Source organism: Chelonoidis abingdonii, chromosome 7 (genome assembly GCF_003597395.2).
Source record: "Chelonoidis abingdonii isolate Lonesome George chromosome 7, CheloAbing_2.0, whole genome shotgun sequence".
Taxonomy (NCBI): domain Eukaryota; kingdom Metazoa; phylum Chordata; order Testudines; family Testudinidae; genus Chelonoidis; species Chelonoidis abingdonii.
Genome location: NC_133775.1, coordinates 39,324,171 through 39,350,028, shown reverse-complemented (window position 1 = coordinate 39,350,028; position 25,858 = coordinate 39,324,171). Strand labels below are relative to the sequence as shown.

Genomic DNA, 25,858 nt, shown 5'->3' with positions numbered 1-25,858 from the left:
GGCAGTGCCAGGGCCTCCTCTAGCCCCCCGGAGCCAGGCAGCGGAGGCTCCCCCCAGTGGCATTGTGCAGCTGCTCTGGGGCGGGCTTCTCCCCCAGCTCATAGTCGCGTTGGCTCGCTGTGCTTCCTGGGATGGCGAGAGCCTGGGGTGGCGCTCTCCGGTGCTCTGTGCCACGCATGGGGCCCTGACCCTAAGAGCCAGAAGGGTGGCAAGGTGGGGAGTCCCAGGGGTGCTTACCTGGGATGGCTTCCAGGAAGCATCTGGCAGGTCCCTCTGGTCCCTTGGGGTGGGGTGAGATGTGGGGGCGGAGGGCTCTCTGCCCACTACTGGCACCTGCAAGCCCCACCCCCGCAGCTCTGATTGGGCAGGAGGGAGCTGGTGCAGCGTATAGAGACTCCCTCCACCTCTGTGCCTAGGGGCCGCTAGCACTGCAGGCTCCTGTCGGCGGGCAGACGTGCTGCCGGGCGCTGCCCCAGGAAGTGCCGCCATGTCAGCCCCGGCATTTTGCTGGTGATTGTGAGCAGTCCCTGATATCGGGACAAAGGGTGTCCCGACCGATGTGCAGTCAGGACGAGGGACGTTTTAAAATTGAAACTGTCCTGATAATACCAGGACGTCTGGTCATCCTAGTCACAGATGTCTGGGCTTGAGTGGATTCAGTCACCACAAGTCTGACATGGTAATAGTATTTCCGCATCCAGTGTACTATCAGCATATCATGTAGAGAAGATGCTTAGACTGGTCTGCCAAACAAGAATAAAATTGTGCCCTCCTTCCTTTAAATGAGCTACAATTATTGTCATTGGATTAACGAGAACTTAGGAAGCTGAATGGCAGGGCACAATAATTTTACAGACTAATATATTCACATAAATACCTGGTCCATTCTTCTCTCAGAGCAGGATTGTGTTAGATACTAGATTGTTTAACAAAGTCTGTGGGTGTCTTTTTCTGAAGGTTAATGTGTCTGCATCCAGGCTGAGCTGAGGACTTGTGAGGAATAAAATTAGTGTCCCAAGGCATCCACGGATTATAGAAAGTGCTTGATCAATACATTATAATTTTGATTAAAAATAGAATAAACTTGTAGAAAATGATTTTAGAGTGTGAGAGGATTTCAGATTCATAACACTAAAGACTCTACTTCTCTGTTAAAATTCCACATAACTACAGGATGTGGAAATCCCCCTGCTCCCAATGATTTTAAAATGTGCCTCAGTTCTGACTTGGAAGGACCATGTCAAGAAGCCAAAGAATGAATTCTCTAGGCTTTAACCTTTTGCAGGGCCGTCTTTATGAATTGCGGGGCCCGATTCGAATGCCTGGCAGTGGTCCAGGTCTTCCATGGCATTTTGGCAGCGGGGGGGTCCGCTCTGGATCTTTTGCGGCATCAAAGGACCCTCCACTGCCGAATTGCCGACAAAGACCCAGAGTGGGCACACACCCTGCCTCCGAAATGCCGTCGAAAACCTGGAGCAGACCAGGTGAATAAAAAAAAATTAAAAGGGTGCCTAAGGTGTGGGGCCCTCTTAGGCATGAGGCCCGATTCTGGGGAATCAGCCTAAAGTCGGCCCTGCCTTTTGGCCTGCCTGCTGAGGCAGCTTCCATAAGGTACCATAAATAGGGGTGAAGTTGTTGTTGATGGTCTTTTGATTTGGAGACCGTTAGCTCATTTCACAAAGGCTAGCAAATAATGCATATTTTGTCACTGCCAACCTAAGACCGATTCAAACCACTGATTTAGGCTCTTAATCTCATTACCATTTCCCCTAGGTCAGGGGTTCTCCAAATTATTGTTAATAATATGGCCCTTCTCTTAATACAGATGGTCTTTTGGACTGTCTCTCCTGCACTGATATTATAAAATCAGTGTAGAAAGTATGTCATACTTGCATAGCAAAGCAAGCTTGGTCATATACTTTCAACTGAATTTTTTTGTTCAGTTGGAAAATTGGGGGTTTGACCCAAAAAATTTTTTCTTGGAAGAACTGAATGCCTCAAACTCAAAATATTGAGATATGGATATGCCACCACTGCTGCTTGGGCATTCTAGGGATGTGTCTATATTGGAAACTTTATAGCACTGCCACAGGAATGCTCCCATGGCAGCACTTTGAAGTGTGAGTGTGGTTGTATGCGAGCGCTGGGAGAGAGGTCTCCCAGCACTCCTGGTAATCCACAGCCACGAGATGGCTATATCTACGCTAGAGAACCTGCAGCGGTGCAGCCGTAAGAGCTCTCATGTAGCTGTTCTATGTAAACAAGAGAGAGCTCTCCTATCAACATAGTGCTGTGCACACTATCACCTATGCCAGTGTAACTATGTCGCTCTTGGGGGAGGTGTACAATATTCACACCCCTGAGTGATGTAAGTTTTGCCAACATAAGTGGTAATGTGGACATAGCCTACATCTCTCATGATGCAGCACCTCCTCTCATCAAGAAGAGAGACTATGGTACATCATGGGAGGTTAGTCTGTAGAAGAGAATGGACATATTAGGCACCTATGCTACAGCTTTCATGAGGGACCATAGTGACATTTCCAAATAAAAAATTTTCTGACATTGTCAACTTTTTTCTTTGTTACTGAAGATTCAGAATTTCTATGTGATGGAAAATCCTTGATTTCCTAACATAACTGTCTATTACTTTTTCACAGTTATTTAATGTATTAAATGCTCTAAGTATGTTAATGACACTGGCCACTTTTGTTCTTCTGTCCCTTGTATCCTGTTCCTCTTTCTCTCTCCATATGTTTTTCTAATGCCTGGTTCTTCTCTCCCGCCCATCTCTCTTGGTGAGTGGTTGGCTCTTGTAGTGAGTAGCTCCTGTTTCCTTTCTTGCTTTTAAGTATCAGAGGCAGGAAGGAAACTCCTTTGCTCCCAGATGTTTTTACAAAGAGGCACCTAGGTCCAGATTGTAATGAGAAAATGACACCTGCAGAAGTGGCTGGAAATAAGGAGAGCTAATACTGGTTAGTTTTCTAGGGGCCACCAGCAACTGGTATGTAGACCTGTCATAAGTAGATAGGTAAGGTAAGGTAAGGGTTAAGTTTCTTTTACCTGGAAAGGGTAACTAAACACCTGACCAGAAGACCAATCAGAGAACTGGATTGTTTAAAAGTCAGGGGCGGGAATTTGTATACTTGGGTTCTTTGTTGTTTCCTCGGCTATGAGTAAACAAGCCTTTTCTTCTAACTCGATCTTATCTCAAATATTCTACTAAAGGTCTGTGAGTACAAAGGGAAACAAAGTAATTCGGCTATGAGGAGCTTTGTGTTGTATTTACAGCTGTGGATTGCTGGGTCTTTGTTGCTTCCTCGGCTGTGAGGGACAAGCTATCTTGCTAACTCCAATCTTCTTCTCCTTCTACTAAAAGGCAGTGAGTACAAAACGGAAACAAAGTAAAATCGGCTATGATATGCTTTGCTTTGTACTTACTGTGTGTGATTGCTGGTCTATTTAAATTGGCTATTTTTTAAATCAGACTGGGTTATTCATATTTTCTTAAGTAGGAGCCTGTATTAATTTTTATGCAAGTTATTATTCTGTATTTTCTCTCTTTCTATATAAAGCTTTCTTTTTCAAACACTTGTGGAAGATTCTTTTTCTTAGTAAGGCAAGCCAAGCTGTTGTCTTATTGCATCTCAATTGTCCTGAGGGAATAGAACGCTTATCTCTTGGGAAGCGAAGAAACAGGTTTCTGGGGTACTCACAGGCTAAGACCAAGAGGCAAGCCTGGGAAGGAGGAGGGAGGGGTTTATCGCCTCCTGCTTTTAGACTCAAAGGCGATTTGAATCTGGGGGTCCCTCCAGGGAAGGGTGGTGGACACCAGAGAGAGGAAAGGGGGGTCAGGCCCTATCAATTCCTGACCTGGTGGCAGTCTATCGGATCTAAGATGGAGATTAAGCTTAGAGGACTTCATGCTAGTACCTCATATTTGAACTCTAAGGTTCAAATCGAGGAATTATACTATGACAAGACCACAGTTTGGGAGTCATTGTCCTAAAGCATGAAGTCCCTAAGCATTTGTTTGTCATTAACTTTACTAAGGAATATCCTAAGTGGTTGGGTTTTTTGGGGGGAGGGAGGAAAGGGGGTTGGGGAGAATTTCTTTCCCTGTCTCTGAGATGCCTCCACCACCCCTTTTCTGATTAGGAATAAAGAAACTTCCATTCATTCGTAAGGGGAAACTTCTTAAACAAAAGAAGGAAAAATGTCAAATGAAGCAACAAAGTCTCAAAAGAACCTTTGCAAAAAAGATGATCAGTGACCCTTTTATCCCCCCCAATGTTTTAAAAAGCAGGGCAACATATATACCAAATTAGTGTCATTATACTAGACTCTTTTCCCTTCTTCTTTCCCTTCCCCCTGCCTCTCTGTGGGAAAGCCAACTTAAAACCCATCTGTTGTTTCTGTTCTCCCTCCCTCTCTCTGAATGTTGTCAGCAGAGGAATATGTTGAAATTAATAATCAATAGAATGGCACGTTTCTCCCCAGGCAACTATAAATTTGACACTTCCTAAGTTTCAAGTACATGACTTTGCAACCTTAATAATGTTCTTGTGACATAGTATGGGGTTTTCATGAATATAATTTCCTATGGGTTGTTTTTTTAAGCTAAAAGAAATTATACTTGTAACTGTTACAACCTCCCACCATGAGTAGTGTTTACATCCTTTATCTTCAGCACTGCAGGACAGTGAGTGCCACTTGAACCACAGCACTAACTACAGTAGCTGATAGTAGGAAGGATGTTTTCCCTGAGGGAGGTTGGAATGGGTTACTGGGACCGTGTGCTGGGTCTGGGAAGTGGTGGAGGAGAGGTTCATCTGGGCTGGATATATCTTCTCTCTTCCCAAGTCAGGAGCTAGGGGAGCTCCTGTTTCCTATGGTGTGCAGCCAGAGGGAGGGAGGGCCTTTTAAAAACAACGTGGAGTACTTGTGGCACCTTATAAACTAACAAATTTATTTGGACATCAGCTTTCCTGGGCTAAAACCCACTTCATCAGATGAAGTGGAAAATACAGTAGGAAGATATATAGCAGTACATGAAAAGATGGGAGTTGCCTTACCTAGTGCGGGGGTCGAGACAAATCAATTAAAGTGGGCTATTATCAACAGGATGAAAAATCATTTTGTGTCATGTTCTGGGTCTGGAAGGGTAGTCAGATAGTCTTTCCTGACTCTTCTGTGACCCTGCACAGTTCTTTTGGCAGTTCCTGGTGTGGTGTCAGTAGCAGTTGCTCCTTAAGGCCTGGTCTACACTACGAGTTTGTCAAATTTATCAGCGTTAAATTGAAATAACCCTGCACCCATCCACACAACGAAGCCATTTTTGTCAACATAAAAGGCTCTTAAAATCTATTTCTGTACTCCTCAACGAGGGGAGTAGCGCTGAAATCGACATTGCCATTTCGAATTAGGGTTAGTGTGGCTGTAATTCGACACTGTTGGCCTCCGGGAGCTATCCCACAGTGCACCATTGTGACCGCTCTGGACAGCAGTCTGAACTCAGATGCACTGATCAGGTAGACAGGAAAAGCCCCACGAACTTTTGAATTTTATTTCCTGTTTACCCAGCGTGAAGCACTGATCAGCACAGGTAACCATGCAGTCCTGGAATCAAAAAAGCGCTCCAGAATTGACCGTACGGGAGATACTGAATCTGATCTCTGTATGGGGAGATGAATCTGTTCCAAAAGAGGAAATGCCAAAACATTTGAAAAGATCTCCAAGGCCATGATGGACAGAGGCCACAACAGAGACTCAACACAGTGCTGCATGACACTTAAGGAGCTGAGACAAGCGTACCAGAAAGCCAAATGGACACTCATGGAGAGAGGGGCAACTGACGACTGTTGCTATTCCACAGTTAATGCATTCTCCAAAAACCACTTGAATTCTGGGCTGAACTCCCAATGCATGAACGGTCAAAAACGCTGTCACGAGTGATTCAGGGTATATGTCGTCAATTCCTCCCCCCACCCCCACTCCCCCATGAAAGCAAAGGGAAAAAGATCGTTTCTCACCTTTTTTCAATATCACCATCGGATGCTGTATGCTGCTGGCAGATGCGGTGCTGCAGCGCTACGCAGCAGCAGCCCCTTGCCTTGCCTTGCAGATGGCAGACGGTACAGTATGACTAGTATCTGTCATCGTCGTCCTGTGGGTGCTCCTGGCTGGCCTTAGTGAGGTCGGTTGGGGGTGCCTGGGCAAAAATGGGAATGACTCCAGGTCATCCTCTTCTTAAGTTTTGTGCAATGGAGATTCAGTCCTGCCTGGAATATCATGGCAGCTGGAGGCTTCTACCTTAGGCTGCTCTCTGTCAGCAGCACCACGCGGTCGCGCCTACCCCTTGCTACCAGGGCTCACAATCATATACTTAGACCTCTACATTTTGCTGCAAATAAAAAAAATTAAGCTGCTGTTTAGAACTATCCCCCAACACACATGTCCTGGGACATTTTGTATTTTACCAGTGTCAACCAAAGGCCCACACACACACAGAGATTCAGTCCTCCCTGTGCTTCTATCCTAGTGCTTATCACAGATTCCCATTTTCAGTATAGGTTGAGCAAGTGCAGAATGGTGGTTCACTCTACTTCGCTGTAAGCCAACCACCCTCCCCTCCCCTCTTCAATCTCTGCTTGCAGAGGCAATAAAGTCAGTGTTTCAAATTCATGCATTCTTTATTACTTCATCACACAAATAGGGGGATAACTGCCACGGTAGCGCAGGAGGGGTGAGAGAGGAGGAAAGCAACAGGTGGGGTTGTTGCAGGGGCACCCCCTGGAATGGCATGCAGCTCATCATTTCTGCAGGATGTCTAAGGCTCTGACTCAGAGCGGCCGTTTGTCTCTCTGGTTCTTTAGTAGGCTTGCCTGATATTCTAGGCAGGACTGACTCTCCATTAGACAAAACTTAAAGAAGAGAGTGATCTGGGGAATCATTCTCATTTTTGTCCAGGCGCCCCCAACCTCTGAGGCCAGCCAGGAGTACCCATGACAGCAGCAGACGGTACAGTATGACTGGTAACAGTCTTTGCTAACTTGGAAAGGCAAGGGGATGCTGCTGTGTAGCACTGCAGTACCACATCTGTCAGCAGCATCCAGTAGACGTATGGTGACAGTGAAAAAAGGCTGAACGGACTCCATGGTTGCTGTGCTATGGCGTCTGCCCAGGCAATCCAGGGAAAAGGGTGCGAAATGATTGTCTGCTGTTACTTTCACGGAGGGAGGATTGACTGACGACATTTACCCATAACCACCCACGACAAATTTTTGGCCCCATCAGGCATTGGGATCTCAACCCAGAATTCCAATGGGTGGGGGAGACTGCAGAAACTAGGGGATAGCTACCCACAGTGCAATGCTCTGGAAGTCGACGCTAGCCTCGATACACCGCTGAATTAATGTGTTTAGTGCACTCGACTTTATACAATCTGTTTCCAAAAATCGATTTCTGTAAAATCGGAATAATCGTGTAGTGTAGACATACCCTAAGTGGCAGCATGGGCCTAGTCTTAGAATGTTTTAGTATTTTTTTTGTTGTTTGGACAGACTGCCATAATTTCCTGAGGAATGAAGGTGAGGGAAGGGAAGTAGCTGTTTTCAGCAGTGAATATCTCAGTAAAAACTGAACAGAATGTTATGGGACAGAGGATTTCTCTGAGAGCTTGTGTGCTGCAAATAATGGAGGTCTTGGGACTTCTCAAAATGAAGTTTTGAGAATATTTTATAATAGAAAGTGTTAGGCAACTGAAATATAGAGGCCCCCAATAATGGATAAAAGATGTTTTTAATTGCCCAATATATACTGAAGAGACGAAATGGGTGAGGTAATATCTTTTATGGGATCAACTTCTGTTGGTGAAAGAGACAAGCTTTAAAACTTACACAGAGCTCTTCTTTTGCTCTGTGTAAGGTTGAAAACTTCTCCTCTCATCAACAGAAGTTGGTCAAATATTGCTTCACACACTTTGTTCTCTAATATCCTAAGACTGACATGGCTACAACAGCACTGAAAACATTTTTGTCATGATTACACTGGATCCCAAATGGAACATAGCAAAATTACTAACTGGCTTGCAGTTTAAAGAGCTGGAAGCAGATGTTCATTGAAATAGTTCAGTTCTTCTCTAAATGTATTTTTCATCTCTTTCCCCACTCCACAGTTTCTATGCAGATTTTGGACCTTTAAACTTGGCGATGTTGTACAGATACTGCTGCAAACTAAATAAGAAGCTAAAGGTAAAGTTTTAACCCTTTATATTTAGATTTCTGTGCCAAATATTCAAACTGTATTGATTTTTAACAAATTGTAGTACATAGCATTGCTGTGCAAGTGTCATTTACATTATTAACCTTGAGCTTTGGACACAGAAGTTGTGCTGTCTTGCCATGAATGTACTCCCCATGAGGAACTGAAAACTGAGCCTTTTTGTTCAGCAGTTGAACAACAAAGGACATGTACAACTCATTCTCTTCAAGGTAAAATGTAATATAAGCAAAGGAATGAAGGCCAGAATCTTTTTGAGTTATGTTGATGTCTTAAGTTCATTTCCAGCATATCTGCCTGTAATCTATAGTTATGTTAGAACGAATAATATTGGACTGAAAGATAATGATAGCATGGTAAGAATGTATGACAAAAGAAGGATGAAAATGCATGTTTAAATGGATATTTTTCAATGGAAGAGTTAGGATGACTTTAGATTGTTTGTTTGTTTCTGAAGAAACAATGCATTTTTATTAATATAACAGTAACATAGAAAAGTTCAGTTAATACAAAAAAGTTCAGTTGTATACAGAAACTTTTTTCTGATATGGTGGCACAATTGCTGTTCCTAACCACACATCCATGTACCTGCATCAGGGCTTTCTAAATTTGGTCCTTGACTTTGACTTACGTTACGCAAGACCAATGGATCTATCTGTTTTCTTTGGATGCAATGATGACTTTTATTTAAATTGTAAAGTGCCTGTCCTGAATCCTAGGCAGTATATAAAAATATACAATTCAGAATTAAAAGGCACCTTTCAAAAATGTATATAAAATGTGACTGTATTGACCAGCTCTAAGAACAGTAATAATACAGTCACATAGCCTTCAGTCCAGCCCTGTCCGCAGATGCCTAAGGAAAACAAAGGTGGCTTTCTGCACCTGGTGCAAATCCTAACAAATTGGGTGACCTTGTAAGAAAAGTAAATATCTTAACTAAACTTTGTTGGGAATTTTCTGACAAAAGCTTGTTAATGTCAGAAAATGCTAAGTAGTCTAAACAAAAGTGTTCAGAGCGATATCAGGTTTAACCAACTTCTGATGAGGAAACTTGCCTGACTTCCTGGGAAATTGTTGAGGTTTCCAGGGTCTGCAGCAGTGGGGCAACCTTGCCATGCAGATTCCAATGTGGACCCTAGAGTTTGCAGGCTCCCCGTTGCTAAGATGGGGTCCTCAAAGTTCTGGAAATCCTAGCTTGGCTTTCTAGGGGGCCACAGGTCTGATGCAGACGTTCCTATCAATTTTCACTGCTGTTTTTCAAAGATGGACAGTATGAAACTGACAAGAATATGTCCATTTCAGTCAGCAGCTGCTGGATCCCAGGAACTGTGTTTTGTTTTGGAAATGCCATGTGTCAGTGTTTCCAAAACTAAAATTTTACAAAATTTTAGGTTCACAGCAAAGTTTGAAATGAGAAAATTTCCTATCTACTGGAACTTTTCAAGTTTTGACCAGTTCTCATTTTAACTTCAAGAAATTTTTTTCCAAGTACAGAAATATTCTCAAATTCATTTGTATAAAGTTTAATAAATTTGTACTGTTCCCTTCAAATTCTTCACTGACTATGTAATATAGTGAAAAAATGATTTAAAGCTAATGGAATAAGAAAACATATTACTGCAACATGAAGTACATTACTATCACCTAAATAAATGTGTGGAGTTAAATGTTCAGCTAATGAAACTAAGTAATCTAACTACACCTCTCCCTCTATATAACGCCGTTCTTGGGAGTCAAAAAATCTTACCATGTTATAGGTGAAACCATGTTATATTGAACCTGCTTTGATCTGCCGGAGCACGCACCCCCCCCTTCCCCCGAGCACTGCTTTACTGTGTTATACCCCAAATTCGTGTTATATTGGGGTAGAGGTGTACTACAATTTTCCTTCTAGAACAAGATAATACTACAAAAACAATTCCGGTACTCTGAATTCTCATAGTGACCTTACTCACATTGGTACCTTCTTTGAGTTTTGTCAAATCTGCATTAAAAGTGTTCTTAAAAGAAACAGCACGTGCTGGGTCATCGTCCAAGTGACCTTAAATGTTCTACAGGTAATACAATGTCCCACACTCCGTGGTGTTCAGAAGGGGATCTATTCTTGTACAATCCTGAGGGAGTGAACTGTCATAGAACCTCATAGGAGAGCTAATTTATAGGAACATGACTTAGTAGAAAAATTTAAATACCTGACATAAAGTTTCAAAGAAGTACTTGATTGAAACAAACTTAAAAGCCCTGAAGGGAACCTCTGCAAGAAACTTTTGTTAATACTTTATTCATAACCCCTTTGCAAAATAATGTCTAGTGAAAATGACCACTTGTTATGTTTTTGTAATACATTGGTACAAACAAAGGTTAAAGGGGGACAAAGAATCCTGTGGCACCTTATAGTCCGACAGAAGTATTGGAGCATGAGCTTTTGTGGGTGAATACTCACTTTGTCAGACACATGTTAAGGAGCATTATTAAAGTTGAAAAGTCGAGCACTCAGAAATTAAGAAATTCAAAATTTACAGTTGCCTAACTATGCAACCTAAATTTGGCCCCTCCTTATGCATGTACATCTTGATACAGTCTGTAATTACACCACTGCATACCACTTTTTCCTCAGAACCACTGCCACAGACCCTGGGAGCCCTACACAGGACTTCTCACCTCCACGGCAGGGAGCCTGAGAACCCTAGCTCTAGCCCAGGTTCACAGGGTTTCTGGGCTCCTTCCTGTAGAGCCATGACCCTGGAAACCCTTGGGTTCCCAATTCTAAGGCAGTCTGCATGGCAGGGCTGCCCTGGAGCCAAAAACTCTGGCAGCCTGGGGTTTTCAGGAACAATTCTGGTTTGAATGAATCAGCATTTTTCTGATTGAAAACTTTTTTAGTTGGGAAAATTCCAACCAGTCCTACCACAAACCCTACTTATAATATGTGTATAAAACAATCATTAGTTTCAGGTTTTTGAAATATGTCCTGTGGGTCGAAGTTAAATGTTGGACTGCATAATTGGGAATTTCCTGTGCCAATATTGTTAATCAGATGTCTAATATTAACATCATAATTTTTGTTAGTGTCCCTGTTGTGCTTAGAATTTTTCAAACAAAAACAAGGCCCAGCCCTTGTTTTGTGGAGTACTCGGTTGAAAACAAACAGATTAAAGGGAAGGGATACAATATATTAGCTGAGTGCCTAAGGTGGCCCTGGATCAGGTACTGGCAAAATAAAGTTGAAGCATTAACTCTCTTGTTGGTATAAGTCAGTGAGTCTTTTCCATATTCAATACAACAGAAATGTGTCTTAGGAAGGGACTTAAATGTGGACTGGGTGGGGGTCTTTTAATTAAAAATCAGGAAGGACATTTCATGACAGAAGGCAGTATGGAATTAAGCAGTTAATAAATAGGTGGCTGGATCTGTCATCCTAGAAGTGGAGGACTGATTCAAAGCAAGACAATAGCAGATAAATGGGGATGGAGTGTTTTATGTAGGGCAGGAGTCGACAACCTTTCAGAAGTGGTGTGCCGAGTCTTCATTTATTCACTCTAATCTAAGGTTTCGTGTGCCAGTCATACATTTTAATGTTTCTGGAAGGTCTCTCTCTCTAAGTCTATAAACTAGGGCTAGGCAACCTATGGCATGGGTGCTGAAGGTGGCACGCGAGCTGATTTTCAGTGGCACTCATGCTGCCCAGGTCCTGGCCACCAGTCCAGGGGGCTCTTCATTTTAAAATTAAATTAAATGAAGCTTTTTAAACATTTTAAAAGCCTTATTTACTTTGCATACAACAATAGTTTAGTTATATATTCTGGACTTACAGAAAGAGACCTTCTAAAAACATTAAAATGTATTACTGGCACGCAAAACCTTAAATTAGAGTGAATAAATAAAGACTCGGCACACCACTTCTGAAAGGTTGCCGACCCCTGCTATAAGCTATTGTAAAGTAAACAAGTTTTTTAAAAATATTTAAGAAGCTTCATTTAAAATTAAATTTAAAATGCAGATTCTATCAGTTTAGTGCAGTGGTTCTTAACCTGGGGTGCACGCACCCCCTGGGGCAAGGCCAGTGCAAGGATATTTTGCGCCATAGGCAAAACTTCCACCTTGCTTCCACTCCCCTCCCCCTGCCACATATCGGTTCACTGAGGGGCAAATCCCAACGAGACTTTATAGACCCCAGGGGCCAACCATGTCCAGGGCTGCTCCCCAGACCAGGTTTCCCCACCCCCTGAACTGCCCTGGAGAGTGCACAGCCCTCCCGCAAGCCCTCCTCACCCCACCCCAGTGGCCCCCGCCCCAAGTTCACTCACTGGCTTTGCCAGGCTTGAGCCGCTGCAGCAGCTCGGCAGGGAGGAGCCGCGTTCCAGAGGCACCCGAGAGCCAGAGTGTCCTGCTTACGGCAGCAGCAAGCCCCAGCCATGAAGGAGCCGGCACGGTGCATGGGGGCAGCAACCCTGCAAAGGCTGTACCGCTAGTGGGGAGCAGCCGTGTCCCTCCTGCCCAGGCTGCGGGATGTAAGTGGGAGCCAATCCCCATGCACTCCCCATCTTCCCCCTCGCCTAGGGTTACCATATTTCAACAATCAAAAAGAGAGAAGAGCCCTGCCCTAGCCCCGCCCCATCCACTCTCTCCCACTTCTCATCCCGACTGCCCCCTTCTGGGACCCCCTGGCTCTAAATGCCTCCCAGAACCCCATCCCCTACCTAAGCCTCCCTGCTCCTTGTTTCCTGACTGCCCCCTCTGGAGACCCCCCCCACCCTAACTGCCCCCTGAGCATGATGAGGGGGGAGCCAGGGGGCGCGCCTGACCGGGCTGCAGCCAGGTTCCCCCCCCCCCCCCAGGGGCTCCTGCAGCGGATGCATGGGAGTGGTGGTCCCCGTGCGCCCGCTTCAACCTGTCCTGTGCCCCAATCCCTTTTTCCCCCCTCCCACACCCAAATTTTTCTGCTGCTGGGGGGTAGGACGGGGGGGCGCAGTGGCCCAAGACTGCCCCAGCAACAGCCAGTGCACCTGGCACAGGAGTTGTCTGAACTGCCCCTGAGCCAAGCGCACCGGCCACTGCAAAGGTCACTGAAAAGCATAGAATCCGTGACCTCCATGACAAACTCACAACCTAAAACAGCTGTAGCCTGAAGCCTCACTGTGATGTGCTATGTCTTCTCCAAATAACCATGATTTCTTTCTGCCTGAAACAGGCAGAATCTTTGGGGAGTGGAGACCTGTAATACCTCCCTCTCATGAGGGTAGCTGTCTTTGGGAGCAGAAACATGGAGACACTCTTGTTCCCGCTGAGAATCTCTCGTCAAGTGCCTGGTGGTGTTGAGAGTCCTGCTCCAAGTAATATAGGAAGAAAGCCTCAATCCTTATATCCAGTCTAGAAGAGAAGGCAGATTGTGGAAATGTCAGTTGTGAAGTACTGGGAAAAAAATCAACGTTTAATAAAACTGCTTTCAGAAAACACACACAAAGTTCCCCCAACTGAAATACAAATTAAATATGCTTAAAAAGTTACTAAGTGACAGCTACATCCCATCAAATACTGGCCTTCACTTAAATATTCCCTTATTCTTAGGTTTTTTTTAATTCCTTGATATCCAGTCATGTATATTTAGTATAATGGACAATACTTGGGAGCATGTCTATTTATAACCAACATGTACTTTAAATAAGTTAAATGGCTTCTGAGAAGTTGTCCTTCAGCTGTGTTTGTGAGTGTACTTGTGTCACGAAGTCACTGGGCTAATGCTTCATATGGAGTAATCCAGAGCTAGTCAGGATTCTGGGTTAGCATGCCTCCTTTCTCTGAACATACTGTCGCCAGGGCAAGAAGCTTACGCAGCTTTGACCTTCCTGGGTCTGACCTTGGAGTATTCAGCCTCCCTTTCCTCCCCATGTGCTTCCCGCAGCGAGTTCGCCTGGACGGGGCTCTTGCAGAGCAGTCAGATGTGGCTCTCAGCCAGCCGGTAAAACAGAAGGTTTATTAGGTGACAGGAACACAGCGTAGGACAGAACTTGTTAGCACAGAAATCGGTGACTTTCAGCCAAGTCCATCTTGGGGAGTCCTGTGCCGGGAGTCCTGGGCCAGAAGCCCTGGAATCCCTCTCTTCCAGTCCCCCCAAGCAGACAGCCCAGCTTCCAGCAACCCGACCTCCAATACCACTGTTGCTCCTCCTCCTTGTCTTTGTCCCTGGGCAAAGAGTCACCTGGTTGCATCCCTCCCGGGTCTCAGGTTACAAAGGGCACCTGTCCTAGCATACATGCAAACGGATGGAGAAGCCTCACCTGCCCCAGAGGTCTCAGCCAAAGTCACACACTCTTATTCTCACCATCGAGGTATTGGTGCAGCACACGGGGAAACTGAGGCACACATTATTTATGCAAAACTCACATAGGCTCAACAGTAAGACTCGCATACAGTATAACCAGGAAAAATCTCCACTTTGCCACAACTTGTGCGGAGGCGGATGTTTGTTTTTTAACAATTGGCTACTTTTAGTCTTTAAAAGTGGTGGGGAGAAAAGTCTCTGCTTTTTTTAAGTTGTGGCTTGGCAACTGTTTTTTGTATAGTCAGAACTTATTCAGGGATATCTTTTCTCTTAAAAAAAAAAAATCTGTAAATAAAGCACTGAGAGGTTATGCTTGATAAGAGAGCCTGTTGATCTTGTTTCATTTCTTGTGTTTTGATCACTGATTGCTATGGAGATTGTATGCTGTTCTGAGTAATCAACAACAAGACAAGAATGCTTGATCATAATATTCTGTTTGCTCTTTGAAACTGAGCTGTAGTGAAATGCTTAACCCACTTTAACATTATGATATTGTGGAGCTTGATTGCTCAGGGAAGCTCAAGGGTGCACTCTTTTTCAAACAGGTGAAGAACAAATATGCCGTGCTATACTGCTGTTTGTTCTGCTAAATAAATCTGATTTCATAAAATTGCTATAAAAAAATTACTTGCAAACTTTATGATTAGCATGGCATAGCACTTTAGGACTTCATATTCTAAACCAGGGGCAGGCAACCTGTGGCACGTGTGCCGAAGGCAGCACATGAGCTGATTTTCAGTGGCATTCACACTGCCTGGGCCATGGCCACCGGTCTGGGGGGCTCTGCGTTTTAATTTAATTTTAAATGAAACTTCTTAAACATTTTAAAAACTTTATTTGCTTTACATGCTACAATAGTTTAGTTGTATATTATAGACTTATAGAAAGAGGCCTTCTAAAAACATTAAAATGTATTACTGGCACACGAAACCTTAAATTAGAGTGAGTAAATGAAGACTCGGCACACCACTTCTGAAAGGTTGCCGACCCCTGTTCTAAACTATGATAGATGAGACAGTTTGCAAGCTTCACTTAGATTTATCTGAACTTGCAGTAATCTAATTTTCTATTAAATGCAAAGCAATATTTTCATGCTGAACAATGTAAGGGCTGTGCCATATTGATTGAGTAGTATATTGTGACATCATCCAGTGACCAGTCTAATTAAATGCTAATCTAGCCACGGCATAAATGAGAATTTCTAAAGCTTCTGGCATTTTCTTTTGTAATGCTTGTTTTGTCTGGAATCTCTCTAAATAATTGAACAGTACAAACATGTTTGGAATTCTGTTATGTAAATTAATAGGTTAGATTTTCTTTACTTAAAACTAGAACTAGCATGTTGCTTTTCATATGGTTTTTATATTACAAAAGGACTTCCTGCTAGAGGTGTGTTTTAACTTCAAAGTAGTCTGAGCATATTCGAGAGTTCACCATGAAATGTATAGCACTATCGTCATGTTGTGTTTAAGTGGACTTTTGCATCCTTACTAATTGAGAAACTTTTCTTTGTTGAATAAGCCTGATGGTTTGTGTATAGTAAAAGCTCTAGTTAAATTAGTAAAATAAGTAATTTTCAGTATTATAATTTTGAATAAAGAAGCACTTTTGTAGCATTTGAAGAATGTGACTAAGGCTAGTTAACTATGGTTTTTTTAATATATATCTTCATGAGGTTTACTACTGTAACATCTAAACTATGGTATCCTAGGAAACCAGAGGAAAAGCATTTTTAGTTCTTTGTATTGTACATATTAAATCTTTCTTACCAATTATTTTTAAATATGTGATGTGGCACTATATAGACTTTGAAAACTAGCTGAAAGAATCTGAACGCTTTTTTCCCCTTACATGTGTAAACTTTAAAATTGTAGGTATTCTTTTGGCAAATACTATAAATTATTTCTGAGTATTTTAGCATAACTAAAGGCCTGGCCCTGTAAACTGATCTAAGCAGTGGACCTCTGTGAAAATCCACAGATCTCAGAGGGTTCCACACGCGTTTTAAATTTCAGCCCATACGGATCAGCTTGCAGAACTGGGGGTCTAATGGCTTAATAAGTTGAATTAAATGCTGTAGATTATATTTTAGTCTGTATAACTTTAGCAATAGTGGTGAAACTGGACTTGATCTGAACATAAGTTTCAATTGTGTAAATGTTAAGTGCAGATACACAGCATAGTGCTCTTGCAACAATGTCATTTCAGCCAGTACTGGTTGTCATTGTTCCTAAACGAATGGGATTTTTACATAGCCAAGTAGTGATATAGCATGGTAGTAGTGTTCCACATTTCTGAATCTACTGGAATGTGCAATTCAAATGCTTACTTTGTAAATTTCCCTCAGCATTTGCTGTATTGTAAATGAGTTTTTCATCTAGTTATTCAAGACCAGTTTTCAGTCTCTTATTTAAAGCTTTAAGTGTTGTCAAAAATTGATTTAAATGTACAGTATAGAAATCTGAGTCCATAGAGATTGAAGTGTAACTCTCACTTCATTCTTTTCAAATGGCATAGAAGCAATGAAAATTCTATATCTCAATAGTTTACCTTAAATGTCAGAGATGCTTCTGAGAATTTGAGGGTGTGTCCCCCTCTAACACACACACACTTGGTACAACAATAATGCTATCAGTAGTAGCATATTACTGCAGTCTATCACCCTGTTAAAAAATTAAAAAGATTGCTGTTTTAAGTAGAAGAGGTTTTTAAATGACTACTAAACAATTTTTAAAATGATTTTTAAATAAAGCAAATTCCAAGGTGTTCTTGGCTATAGAAAGAATTGTATTTCAAAAGAACTGTAAATTATGTTGCTGTGAATTATTTAAAATAAGAGATGTAGACAATAAACTACAACTGTTGTTTGTGTGGCACTATTACTATAATTTTTTTCTGATTTAGACCATAATAGACTTGGTAAAAATCACAGAATACGGGATGCCAATGTGATAACAAAAAAGCCTATTCCTATATTTTTGAGCTATTGATGTGACTTGTCAGATTTTAATATCTGTTGAATGCCGTAGAAGATGAGGGCATGCACATATAAATAAATATAAAGCAGGTCATGCTTGTCTGTCTCCAAGCATGACTTGTTGTAATCCGTGAGGATACTCCTCCCTCACTCTGGGGGATTATAGTCCCATTTAGATGTACTCCAGTCACATTAATTTAAATCACACTGTTTATCCTCCTGTAGAAGCAGTGATGAATAAAACCATTATCATAACATCAAGACAGATCCACAGCTTGAAGGGCTCTTCCTATGGAGGACAGGAGTAAAGAAACTGATGAAAGTATTGCAATAAGTTTCTCTTAAATTTGCTGGCTATTTTTAGTTTCTTTTAGAGAGATTCTCTTTTTGTATTTAAGGCTTTCATATGAACCCTTGTAGAAAATTCTGTATCTAAAATTTTATTTTCAGTCTGCATGAAAAGTCAGTATGGCTAGCACCAATTCAGTTGTTAATTGACAATGCTGCAAAAATCTGTAGTAGTGTGCAGTACTCCTCAAAAATTTTCAGTGCTGAATCTAAGGCCACGTCTAGACTACGCGCCGTATCGGCATGTTAAAATCGATTGCTCGGGGATGGATATATCGCATCTAATCTAGACGGGATATATCGATCCCTGAGCACGCTTATATCGATTCCGGAACTCCACCAACCCCAACAGAGTTCCGGAATCGACATGGCGAGCCGTGGACATCGATCCCGCGCTGTGAGGACGGGTGAGTAAATCGATTTTTAGATATTCGACTTCAGCTACGTTATTCACGTAGCTGAAATTGCATATCTAAAATCGATTTTACCCCGTAGTGTAGACCAGCCCAGAGGGAGGTTTCTGTCAAGAAACTTGCTCCCTAAACCCAGTCTCCACGACCACTGCTTAAAACATTTGCAGAATTAGTATAAAAATCCATGCTTATCTGTCCGAAAGTACATTGTGATCTGAAGCTTACACAATTTAGTAGAATTATGGAATTACAAAATATCAGTATTATAAATTTAGTGATTTAACACTTATTCACTGAGTGAACTAAATATCACTGCATCACTGTGGTTCACATGGGCTTTAACTAACTGTTCCAGTTTTAAGTCAGTTATGGATTTCTGAGATTTCCATTCTTGCTAAGATTTTATAATCATTGGTCTTCCTTTGTTTAATTCTAAAGAGAATCCTTGTGAACTAAATATTGCTGTTTTTTAAACACTTATTCACTATGACTTGTATCTCCTTATCTGTGCAATTAGTTAACTGTTTCTTTTCAGATGGTTTTGGAAGGATTAGTAAAATCAATGTGGGAAATAAGATTAGGCCTAATACTAAGAGTGTGTCTACACTGCAGTAAATACGCATGGCTGTCCCATGCCAACTGACTCAGCCCGAGCCCAGTGGGCTGTTTAGTTGTGGTGTAGACATTCAGGCTAGAGTAGGGGTGGACAAACTTTTTGGCATGAGGGCCACATCGGGTTTTGGAAATTGTATGGAGGGCCGGTTAGGGGAGGGGGATATGGTCCCCACTCATCCCCCGCTTCTCACCCCTGACAGCCCACACTTGGGACTCCTGTCCTGTCCCATCCAATCCCCCCACTCCCTGTTCCCTGACTGCCCCCCCACCACTCCATCAAACCCCACCCTCCCTCCTTCCTGACTGCCCGCCCCGGACCTCTGCCCCATCCAACCACCCCTTTTCCCTGTCCTCTAGTGGGGGGGGAAGTAGGGGTGGAATACTCCGGGGTGGAATGTGGGAGTGAGATGGAGAAGAAAAGGGAATAGGAGAATCGGGGGAAGCAGGAACCCGGCACGTGGTATCCCCTCGACAGCAGCTGGGCACCCCCATTAAGCAAGCCCATCGAACCCCCACCTGCAAGCCCTACCCCCCCTCACATAGTGACCCCTGCCCCCATTCAACCCCCTGCTCCCTGACCCCCCTCAACCCCTATCCCCTCCCATGCCCTGACCACCACCCCAAACTCTCCTGTCCTCTATCCAACCCCCTCAACCCTTACAGCGCTGCCTGGAGCACTGGTGGCTGGCGGTGCTACAGCCATGCACCGCGCAGCACAGAGCACCAGGTCAGGCTGGGTGCTGCCCCAGGAGCTCACAGGCCCACCGCCCAAAGGATTGCAGCGGGGTGAGTAGAGGCTGCATGGGAGGGAGAAGAGCAGGGAATGGGCCGGAGGCGAGCCTTCCAGGCCAGGAGCCGGGCAGGAGGGTCCCACGGGCTGGATGTGGCCTGCAGGCCATAGTTTGCCCACGTCTGGGCTAGAGCCTGGATTCGGGACCCTCTTGCCAGCAGAAGTTGGTCCAATGGAAGATACTGCCTCACCCACCTCCATAATATTTTTGATTATTTTATCAGATTGAAAATGATTTTTTCTAAAGCTCTGGCTTTTTGTAAGTCCTGTGTTCTCCTGTAATAAATGTAGCTGATGCATCCCTCTCCTTTCTCTTTAAACAGTCTTTCAGTCTATCAAGAAAGAAAATAGTCCACTATACCAGTTTTGATCAGCGGAAACGAGCAAATGCAGCATTTTTAATAGGGTCATATGCAGTAAGTATCACTTGTTTATATACACCTCTATTCTTCCCTGAGCAGACACTTATAGTTTTACATAGCAGCAAAACATAGACTTCAGTGAAATAGTGAGACTGTCATTCAATCTTCTGTAATCTAGCTCTTTGTACTGTTTTCTTCAAGGTGTAATTAGAACTTTGATGGAGTTGCTTTTTCTGTGATAGCGTATTCTGGCACTTTAAAATAAAGTTTGTTTTTCCCAGATATAGTGATTAAGAATAGTTTTGTAAAGTTCCTTTTTAACTAATATTTTCACCTACTATACTGAAGGCTTTAATTTTTATTTTATTTTGTAACGGGGAGGGAAGTTCTGTATTGCACCTTACCCAGCATTCGCTTCCCCCATCTTGGTCCCCTTCCCACAAGCTCCTCCAGTCCCAGCAGTGGGGTGGCCCTTAGAACAGGTTCTGGAGGGATTAAGGTATTTTATTCTGCCCCTTACACCCCCCACCCCTGTCTCCCTGGTACCTGCTACACTACAGGATTGTTTGCTTCTCTAGCTGGCCTCTATGGAGCAGCTTCCCCTCTGTTACCATAATGGTGTTAAAAGAAACTACTCAATACTGGTACAGAGCAACATGGTGGAGGCCCAAATGTAGAGAGCAGTCTCTGTGCTTGTTGGAATGAAATACTCCTTGTAAATCTTAAGCATCCTCTATTACCAGAAAGCTGAATTAAAAGAGATGGAGAGTAAAACAGTGAACTCCCACCACAGACACTCATGTAAAGGAATCTGGAGTGGGCAGGATATCAAGCGCCCCCTTGAGCTCCTGGTAGAGAGCTGAAGACCTACATAGGGCAGTGTGTGCTCCTTGCTGAGCAAGCGTGCAGTTGGCCCCCGAACCAGACACTGATTCTCTGATCCAGGACTTTCTAAAATTGCTGTTCCAATATTTAATGCTGAATTCAAATCTACATGTAAGTGTTGCAGCAAGTGAAGTATTTTAAAATGTACCAGTGGGAAGAATCCTGGAAAATTTCCATGCAATGTGTTACAGTTGGCAATCACTGCTCATATGAGCACCTGTGCCAAGCTATCGTGTTCACCAGTCCTAACTAATACTTTCTGACTGCCACCATATGCTGCCAGGGTTTGCAAGTGCACAGGATACAGTTTTTCTCTTAAAAAAATAATCTGGTAATTTAACATTCCTTTGGCTGGTCGATGCTGTAAATCTTTGATTGCTGATGTGCAGATAACAGCTTGGTCTATTGCATGAGTGTGACTGTAAAAAATTGCCCCCTTTATTATAGAATATTTTCATATGTACACTAGTTACTCTTCTGATTTTAAAAAATAAACATATAGCTTCTAAAATAGTGAAATACATTGGTTCTCATGATAGATTAGTTGAGTAACTTACATGTTGAAAAAGTTTAATTTTAAGGAGTATAAAAGCATCCTTTGACCTGCCTAGTTCATCCCAGAGTGAATTTTTATAGCTATGTATTTTATAGCTGTGTATGAAAGTGTGTTATGGATATTTTTCATACTCTGAAATTATTCTGGCTCGCAATTAAGTGCTGATGGGTAAATTTTTGGTGTAATGATTAATAAAATGAGTAGTTTTGACCCACTGTATATAATATGATACTTCATAGAAAATTGGTTTCTATATCTGCCCTTGAATCCAAAAATATTAATTTTTCTATTAAAACCAGCATTCTGAGTTTTTTTAATATATTTTTAATTTTTATGGTTTTTATGTATTAAGAGTGATGTTTGGCACCTAGTCCACTGTGGGAATGTACAGCATTAGCTTTCCATTGCAGCATAAGTGCTCTAGTTTTTTGACATTTTTAGTACCTCTTCTTTTCCAGAAGTGGATCTCTCTTCACTAGTAGCTCTTATTCTTCTCCAGCACACAAGCACAGCATATCTATTAGTAAATAAATTGAGTGCCAGATACGTTTTGCTGGGGGATATATACTGCTAGTCTAGTAGCATACTTCACAACCTAGCAATCCACACTCTCTCTCTCTCTCTCTCTCTCTCTCTCTCTCATGGAAACTGTGCTATCCTAGGCATGGTAATATAGCAATATATGTTCAAATAAACAAGCTGTTCATTTTCTTCTGTTAACCCTTTTTGGTTGGTTGATTATATTTAGAGGGTTAAATCCTGGCACCACCAGCAAGGCTGCGTTGTCTTCAGTTAGGCCAAGATTTCACCCCAGTGTCTTTTATACTTGCAGAATTCTAATTCTTAATATGTTCATTGACAGTTGGGAAAAATGTAGTAATCAATCTAAGTTCGCAGGCTGTGGAAAGTGATAGTCATGTACACTACCAATTCCAGGGAATGGAGCCAGTGATGAAGGTCAACAATGAAACCACAGCTTGTGGTGTTCTGCTGACTGTGGACAGGATGTCTGGGGCTGCATTAACAGATGGGAGAACTTTCCTCTCTCCTGCTGGGTTTGATAGTTACCAACATGCACATCTGATTCAAGATGTGCTAACAAATGTCATCTGAAACTAAGGAACTTATCCCTTTCCCATACCACCAATATACTATTTATTTAAATTCTGTTTCAGAGTGATTATTTTTTGAGGTAGATCTTGCAGGAACCTGATTATCTGCTCCAGTAAGGTAATACAGTGTAGTTAGCAATGCCAAACTTGTAGGATTCTCTTATGATGAGAGAGCCTAAAATTGAATGTTTCAGGGGAAAATTCCTTCCCATCCTTATACTGATCACACAAGGTTTATTGTTTCTGATAAAGTCATGTGGCCTAACATATGATTAATGTTCTATAGAGTTAGTTGAGAGGTTTTGTTTTATTTCTGTCCTGATGCTAGATTATTAAGTGTAAAATGAGACCTGACCAACACTGGATTAAATTCTATGATTGGGATTCAGTGGTAATTTTTTTGCCCTGGCTTGGTACCAGAAAACCTAATTTACATGAGTTGCCCTAAATTTAAATATAAAATAACCACCCTGAAGGGTGGGGAGGGACTGCGTAATGGTGAAGTGATTGCGTAACAACTGCCAAGCATGGTCACATATCTGTCAATACTAACATAATGTTGAACTGTAATGGTCTCATCCCTAACTTGAAAATATAAACTATTTCTTAGTCCTACTTTGTAGCCTTGAGAAATAACTTGCTCTTAATTTTAGCAGTTGACTCAACAGTCTGACATGCTGTTTACTTCCTAAGTGGGGGCTAACAAGCAGTCCCTCACTCCTCTCACAACTGTAGGTCTGGACTTTTTCTGCTTCAAGCAGAGCATATCCCCAAGTTGCACTAAAGCTGCTTTGCAAAATTGTCAGGAAAACTTACCAACCTCTGCAAAGATGTGTTCAGAAGCTACTGATGAAGTAGATATTGTGGGTCAGGGGGAAGAGGATATAATAGATTCTATCATGCAAAACTTTGTTTGCCCAGGATTTGTAAGTCTGCCTTGCTGATTTCCTTTTCTCCTCTGAAAACCTTCTAGAACATGCAGCTGTGAATTTCCTTCACAGTTGGTTTGTGGCCAGCATGTCATTATCTGGCATGTTCCTGTGCAAAGTCCCAGGCATGGAAAGCTTTATCTATCAAACAAATAATTATTTAGGAAGCTGAGAGAGTGAAAACTGAGGTCAAAGCCAAACTGTTTTGCAATCTTAAATATAGCATTCGCTAAGTTTTTATTATCTTCAAACCTTTCTGCAGTACCAGCAGTATGCATTTCTGTTGTGGTCAAGGGAAAAAAAACAAACCTTAACCAACTTTTAGGAGTTGTACAGGTATTCTTCAAGTAGTGTCCCTATGGGTGCTCCACTTCAGAAGCCCATGCTTCTCTCACACCTTGGATCAAAGATTTCTAGCTAGCACTGCTCATTCACCACACACATGCACCCCATGGCAGACACTAAGGCTATATAGCAAGGGTGGGCAAAATGTGTGGCCTGAGGGTCACATCTGGGAATAGAAATTGTTTGGAGGGCCATGAATGCTTACAGAGTTGGGTTGGGGGTGTTGGCTCTTGGTGGTGGGGCTAGAAATGAGGAGTTCAGGATGTGGGAGGGGGCTCCAGGCTGGGGCAGAAGGTAGGGGTGCAGGCTGTGGCTGGAGGTGTGGACTCTGGGGTGGGGCTGGGGATGAGAGGTTTGGGGTGCAGGAGGGTGCTCTGGGCTTCAGTCAAGGGGTTTGGAGGTCAGGAGGGGGACCAGGGCTGGGCTGGGGAGTTGGGGTATGGAGAAAGGCTTGGGTGTGAACTCTGAGAAGCGCTTACCTCAAGTGGCTCCCAGAAGCAGCAGCATGTCCCTTCTCCAGCTCCTAGGCAGAGGTGTGGCCAGATGGCTGTGCATGCTGTCCCATCTGCAGGCATCGCCCCTGCAGCTCCCATTGGAGCACTGGAAGTGACCATTGGAGCGTGTAGGAGCCAGAGTGGGGCAATGCCACAGTTTCTGGGAGCTGTATGATGCAGCCCCCAACCCTGCATCTCGGCTGGAGCGGGGCCTTGCCACAGTTTCTGGGAGCCAGGGGGTGCTTCCCTGGACCCTGGCTGGAGTGGGGCAAGCCTCAGACCCCGCTCCCTAGCATGAGCTCACTGGCCATAGTTTGCCCACCCCTGCTTTATAAGGGTGTGTGGGCGAACCACCTTCCATTCCTTCTCTGCTGCCTTGGCCCAAGACAGAATACAGGTGTATCTGCGAAAAGCATACTCGACTCTTCTCTTGATCTTGTTTTCTGTCAAAAACAGAGCAGAACATTAGCCTCGGAGTGCTCCTTAGAGAGTTGGCCCTCGCACCAGCCTCAGATGACCAGATCAAACTCTGCTCCTAGCACCACGGCCTTAGTACTGGCTAAAAAGCAAGAAAGAAAGGTCAGGAGGGGACCGTTTCCTATGTCCCGTAAAGGGAAGGAGAGAGCTAGAGGCGAGCAAAGACCCGTGAGGGGCAGCTCTTCCTTTCCATGGCCCACCTGCCCCCCACCCTGGGGAGTGGCAGAGGCACTTGGCAGTGTCATCCATGCTCCCTGCCTGTGCTGCCCACGCCACCCATGGAGGTGCCCTATTCAAGGAGTAAACCTGCTTTGGGAGCCTCTCAGTGGTCCCCATCAGTGTGGCATTGCTCCTCGCCGCAGGGAGTGCCCTGTCAGCGCTCGTCTGAACAGTGTTACCAGTCCCAGGATGTGGGTCGGCTTGCCTGCAGAGTTCCCGGTGTCAGTCCCCAGATTCCAGGCAGCATTCCTCGGGCTCTAGGTATCAATTACCAGCGGTCTGTCACAGACCCACTGTGCCGAGGCACCAGTCCCCACAGCCCTGGTGCCTGGAGCACTTGAGTCTCTCTCCCAGCTCACAGCACCGCTTCGGAGGATCAGGATGCCAGTCCCTGAAGCTGTTGCCAGATCGCCAGTATGGTTCACCACAGGTGTATCGACGGTCTCCAACACGTTGGTCTTCTCACTCCCGTTTCCACTCTCGCTCTATGGAACGGCACCACTCGTAAGGCGTAGATCATCGGGGTACTGTTGCCGATCTGCCAAATACCACTGCCAGTTACTGGGATCGTGGCACCGAGAGCCATCTCCCTGTACAGGTCCTCAACGGAGGTCCAGAGCCAGGTAGACAGGTGGCCTTGGCACTGTCCTGGTCCCCCAGACAAGTCTCTCCCTCCTCTGGCTCCAATAGTGAGGAGGAGACCCTGCCTGCGGGGCCACCCATCAGGGACA

At 43.6% G+C, this 25,858-nt stretch overlaps 1 protein-coding gene across 3 annotated transcripts in view; it reads left to right on the top strand.

The window, feature by feature from the left end:
• CDC14A (cell division cycle 14A) overlaps nucleotides 1-25,858 on the top strand; it is a 122,199-nt gene that overhangs the window by 10,805 nt on the left and 85,536 nt on the right. For all 3 annotated transcript variants that reach the window (XM_032804930.2, XM_032804931.2, XM_075067830.1), the window contains exons 3-4: nucleotides 8,177-8,252; nucleotides 20,072-20,164. In XM_032804930.2, the coding sequence (XP_032660821.1) occupies nucleotides 8,177-8,252; nucleotides 20,072-20,164 (169 nt within the window). The remainder of the gene's footprint in view (nucleotides 1-8,176; nucleotides 8,253-20,071; nucleotides 20,165-25,858) is intronic.